Below are 6,000 nucleotides of genomic sequence, written 5' to 3'. Positions count from 1 at the left end.
TGTGACCCAACATTTTTCGCAGATTAAGTTTGACATGGCGTCTGAAACAAATTTACATATTGTCAGACGATCACAGAGAGGCTCTCAAAGCAAACCGTTTCAAGTGGACGAAAGTGTAGAATAACAATGCATTCTTTTTCGTTGCTGAAAGCAATATATCCTGGCTTGTGCTCAATTCCGTTTGATGTCGCCCTCCGTCAGCTGAAATTGAAATCTTCACAAGCTCCGCTCTTCCCTTTGATCTCAGGTTTGCCTTTGTTGTGTGTTTACTGCGCGCCAGCGTCCCAACGAGATCTGTTAAAAGAATCTTTACCCTGGTTTCTTATTCTATGAGGGACGTTACAGTATCATGCCCTTGTACCAATCCTTCATTCCTTGTTCCTCACAAATTTCGAAGCAACTGAGAGACTCTCATTTAACTCAGAATTTAATATAATTCCATTAGATCCCTCCCACCACTTCTTATTTACTGTCTGTCATCGGTAATGTGTATCCAAAACATCAAACATGCGGATTATCTAAATGGGTGCCTGAGTACGAAATCGATAGCTATCTCGTGGCACGTTGTTTGTACACAATTTCACAGATGCCTGTCAGTAAGTGACTCTCAGTTTTAAAAATTAAAACAAGATACGTGCATACAAAGTTACCGACGTTTCAGAGGCTCTTAATTGCTTCCGCTATCAGGGTGATGAATAATCTTAGCAGAGACTTGATGATGGAGGCAGTAAACGGCTGCGTAACGTCATTCAATTTCTACCAGACTACACGACGTGATTTTCCAAAGGACAAAATATAATCTTTGTGGATTAGTCTTATAAGACTCTTCCAATTCCCAGATGTGTTAGGAACTGATCTTGATTTTCATACTGTCTCCGTCTTTTACCTTTGGCTTATACATTTTCTGCAAAATCTAATTCTCTTTAAATGTTGGAGCCATTTGACCGACAACTAATCTACTTGGTATAGTTTAATTCTTCTCTCATTGGTTTATGGTATGATAAATTTTCCGGTAACCGGCGATAATCGTTAGGAACATCACTTCAGCTCTTTGTTTCCGTCTGTCTCGTCATCTTTAGCCTCCACAAATTAAAACACACTGCATAAACTAGCACGCCTGTCTCATTTAGATATTCCTAATTCTCTACTACTCCGACTTATTGACGTGACCCTAAGTAGAGCAAAACTGAAAAGTTATTAATACGAAGAATCCCCATGATCTACCGCATTAAGAAGTGAATAGATCCATGTATTGAAATCTGCAAGACATTTCACATAATACAATTTCAAATTAAGTTACCGACCACGTAGGAAATTCAATTAATTAAAATAACTTTTAATTTAAAATCACGACGAGATCTTAATTTTTATTAAATACCAACAATTGCGGACAAGTAGTTAGCACTCCTGCTTCGTATTTAGGAGGTTCAAGGTTGAAATCTCGGCCCGGTGACCGGATAGAGCCACGACCGCTTCCTTTTATATCCTTTCTAATTCAGTATTCGTTAATTGTTCTATCATTACAGTAATCTATACTGCCTCAGCTAAGATGAACGTCATTAAATGTTCATAAAAATCCAATTTTATTAATTGTAATTCTCGGATTACTTTGTGATTGGAATAAAGGACATTTAGAATGAGTATCTCAAGGGATTTAAACACTTGGTTTGCATTCTAAATGCTGAATGATCCACGCATCTTACAAATAAGTAAGGATTTGTTGTGACGATCATACGCCTAATTACTGGACATTAGAAAACAGAACTGACATCAAAAACTGTTCCTGTGGATCACAGAAAGCTTAAGGATGCGAGACGAAATGCACTTCTCGTATCAGAGAGAAAATTTTAAAATATATAGATAGAAAAATATTATTAACGGTGGTAATAATTTATGAAACAAGTCTTTTAAAAATGTAGGCTGTAGGTATGTAGAAATACAAATTCGTTTTCTCAGTAGGGTAAATTTCACTTTATGATGTCACAAGTTATGTGGAGTAAAGAAAACATTTTTTAGGACTTTGGACAAAGATGTTATATATCGTTTTCGAAGGATAATAATGAAATTAATTGTCAAATTATTTTGAGGTATAAAGCTAACTCTGGAGTCTTCTTGATTTCTTTCTTGCTGAGATAACCTCTTCGTCAATAGACCTCAGAAAGTAAGTAAACATCATTACACAGTTTCCAGAATCATCCCCTACAAATCTTGTTACTGTCATTAACATGGTTTAAAACTGATCATGTTTATGAGAAACTTGCAGGTGGTGCAGAAATAGAGGCTTCTTGCTGTAGGAAGTCACATCTATTACACCGTGAACTGCGCGCCATCATCAGAGAAAAATCCCCAGAAAGATTTTAAATCGCTTAGAGTTACGCAGTTTTAATTGTAACTGAGTAGAAATCAATCCGTTCGCTTTTGTAGGGTTACTGCAGCACCAATTTTACGATGCCTGAAATTTCAATTACATTTAATTGAATATTTAACATCGTCTTAACTGTATATTCCTCTTACAGTTTCTTAGTATCTTTATCGCTGATTTAATAGCATCAAACATTTGTTTTATACTCTTTCGTATATACGGTCTCATCGTCAATGGATATTGATATCTTAGGTATTAAAACTTCGGAGTTCTTTGGCTGTTCGTTTTCTTCGTTACGGGACGCTATATAACTGGGCTGCTGCCTTGATTTTATGCCTTTCAATTGAAAAGCTGGAAGTGATGGTTTACGGCTGCCCTGTTCTTTTTCCTCTGGGTCACGACCTTTCTCCTCGCTTGAGCCTCTGTGTCCTGAGACCGCGCAGTTGTCGGGGCTGGTCCCTGCAACTTTACTGCTATTCCTCTCGGAAGATGTCGAAGGTAACGGCACAAGGCTCACTCCCGTCCCAGTCCCTGAGCCCTGACAATCGAAGGGGCTGACCCCGGGGCAGGGTCAGTCAGGGTCGTAACGGCAGTCTATGCGGAGGATGACGAGAACGGCTAAGATGGTGATTGAAGTGAGGGTGAGCTCAATCACAGCGAGCACCAGGACGGTTCCACTCAGCTCCGACGACTCGGACCCCCTGCAGTTAAGAAAACTGAGTTAGTGCACTGGGATTTTACTGCCCGGGCACTATAACTGATATTGCAGGGTGTCCCACGTAACTAGGAAACCACCTACTAACACGTGACGGGTATGGTCTACGCTGAGACCAACTTATTTCTTAGCAGTTCGCCCGCTGTTGCGGCATGCTGACATGGTTGGTCCGACGTTAGGTGGGACACCGTGGAAAACTTACTTCTGCACAACAAAGTCCATGGAGTACGGTTCTGATAGTCGCTCAGCTGACCACCCCTTGTCTGTTGTTATTTTTAACTAACCTGCGTTTCTAGAAATCGTCTGAATATGGCTGTCTTCTGGGTTGTTGCGCCGTGTAGTCTCGTAGAAGTTTACCGACGTTTCAGAAGTACTTGCTGCCTCCATCATCATGGCGAACGCCCTCGCTGTTTCAGAGGTACCTGCTACATCCATCACCAGGCGATCGCCATGATGATGGAGGCAGCAAGAACTTCTGAAACGTCGGTAAACTTCTACCAGAATACACGGCGCAACAACCCAGAAGACAACCATCGCCCTGATGATGGAGGCAGCAAGAACTTCTGAAACGTCGGTAAACTTCTACCAGAATACACGGCGCAACAACCCAGAAGACAGTCATCTTGAGACTCAAAGCCGTGGAAACCTGAAATCTGACCCACCCGTGGTCGAACGAGCTTGAGCTCGCGACGCTGCGGTACGTGGGACATAGGTAACTGTGCCCATGCAGGGGGTGGGGCGTCTCATGGGTAGCTTCGGGTTTTACAAACGAAATGATAAAGTTAAGTGCCATGATCAGGTGTCGTGAAAAGTAACAACGGGATAAATTGTTTTCATAAAATTGTAGTGAGCCAATAAAAGTTACGTCCGAAAACTAGAACATGTAATGATTTCTTTTAAACTGTTGTACAGTTAATCCCAATGGGTTACTAGAGATGCTTTCAAGGGGTACCATAAATCCTTATTCATATACATTATGGGTTACAGTGGGTAAAAAAACTAACAGGCTTCTCAACCTGAAATTAGTTCTCGTAGCTTCCGGAATTAAAATTAATATAATTAAGCTGTAATATGTATAAATGAAACTTTCGTGGCAATTGAAGTTGACGAAAGACTCTCGGGTTACAAGCCGTGTCAGGTGGTAGAACGGTGTATAAGCCATATCTTCTGCCAACGTTTCGAGAGCAATCTTTGCTCTCATCTTCAGGGCTGCTGCGTAACAAATCTGGTCCTTTGCAGCGCGCTCGCCGATGAGTTCCTAGCAGCCCTGAAGATGAGAGCAGAGATTGTTCTCGAAACTTTGGCAGAAGATATGGTTTATTCACCGGACAGCCACCTGACGCAGCCTGTAATATGTACTTTTTTCTATTAACAAAAAAGTTGCTTGTGTATTTCCGAATATCTTTTGCATGGGGTTTCGCTCCATGAAGACGTACAGGGTTATTCATAATTCCCTGACACATTACAAAAATCGCTAGACTTGAATGGTGCTATGGATGGTAACATAGGACATGCCGATAGAAAGAGGAACTCTCCAAGTTTATTTTACATACCTCATAAATGCTCTATGTGTCCGCCATTTGTGGCGCGTCAGACGTCAAGCCGATAACCCATTTCCGCCCACACCCGCTGCAGCATGTCACGATTGATTTGTGAAATAGCAGCGATGATTCGTCTTAGCAGCTCAGGCAGATCCCGTGGCAGAGACGGTACAAAGACCTGGTCCTTAACGTACCCCCATAAGAAAGAATATCATGGCGTGAGGTCAGGTGATCGGGGTGGCCAACGAAACAACGCATGATCATAGAGCATTTATGAGGTATGTAAAATAAACTTGGAGACTTTCTCTATCTATCGGCATGTCCTATGTTACCATCCATTGCACCATTACAGTCTGGCGATTTTTTTAATGTGTCAGGGAATTATGAATAACCCTGTATAACCCCTGCAGTAGATGGAGATCAGTGGTGAGTTTGATGTTTCTTTCATTACTTTTTCGAGGAAAACCAAAGTTTTCTTGCCCATGGACACCAAGTGAGATTACACAGCATCAAGTGACAACGTTGTTAATGGATAGGTTTAATGAATTGGAAGGGGTGTGGTTAGAAGAGGTAGTGGTCGAGTTTAAGGTATTATCCCGGCACTTAATGACAAAAACCACGGTCACTAAAGTCTATATTCAGGCCAAGATTTGAAACACTGACCTCCGAAATAAGAATCAATAGTGCTGACCACTGGGCCCGCTATGTTAGATTCACATGGTTTTAATCCTGTATCTTATGTCAGACTAAATAAGAATGGTCGTAAAATATTCCATGCTGGACAGAATAAATGTTATACATATAATAACTTTAATAAATTTTAAAGGTCTTTCATGCATTCGTCTTTGTTGCAACAAAGATGACTCGTACTGTTTTAATTCCATTTAGTTTGCCTTGCATTGGCACATTTTATTTTCGTCTTTTACAGACGGAAATACATATATAGTGCCATATGTAACATTTAACGTGTCTCACACATACAGTTTACCTGTCATCTCGTAGATAGGCCTGGACATATTACGCTTTTTGTTATAATTTATAATAACTCTGAATATGATAAATATGTTTAATTTGATGCAAATAACGCCGTGTGGACTCGTGGATACCAACGTCTCGGAGAGACGTATCTCCATCTTCATTTCTGAAGATGGAGGCAGTATTTCTCTTAAACGTTTATTTCTACCTACAAGTCCATACGGCGTCATAATCCACAAGAAAAATACTGTCACACTTTGAACAAATATGTCATTTGTGTCTGTACTAACATTTGTCAGGCAGATTTAATATTTCTCCTGGGATGTTGTGCTATATAGTGTGGTAGACGTTTACCGACGTTTCAAAGGTGCTTACTGCCTCTATCATCACACATCGCCCTGATGATA

General features: G+C 40.6%; 1 protein-coding gene across 1 annotated transcript in view; it reads right to left on the bottom strand.

Annotated features, from left to right (window-relative positions):
- Positions 1–1,947: 1,947 nt before the first annotated feature.
- LOC110829272 (uncharacterized) overlaps positions 1,948–6,000 on the bottom strand; it is a 68,827-nt gene continuing 64,774 nt past the window's right edge. The window contains exon 4 of the mRNA XM_022062839.2: positions 1,948–3,063. Coding sequence (XP_021918531.1) covers positions 2,934–3,063 — 130 coding nt within the window. The 3' untranslated portion in view covers positions 1,948–2,933. The remainder of the gene's footprint in view (positions 3,064–6,000) is intronic.

This window comes from Zootermopsis nevadensis, unplaced genomic scaffold, assembly GCF_977971745.1.
Source record: "Zootermopsis nevadensis isolate Lab colony 2312 unplaced genomic scaffold, Znev_1.0 Znev_ptg000001l, whole genome shotgun sequence".
NCBI classification, from domain to species: Eukaryota; Metazoa; Arthropoda; class Insecta; order Blattodea; family Termopsidae; genus Zootermopsis; species Zootermopsis nevadensis.
The sequence above is the reverse complement of the archived record's forward strand: the minus strand, read 5'-3'. Positions and strand labels throughout refer to the sequence as shown.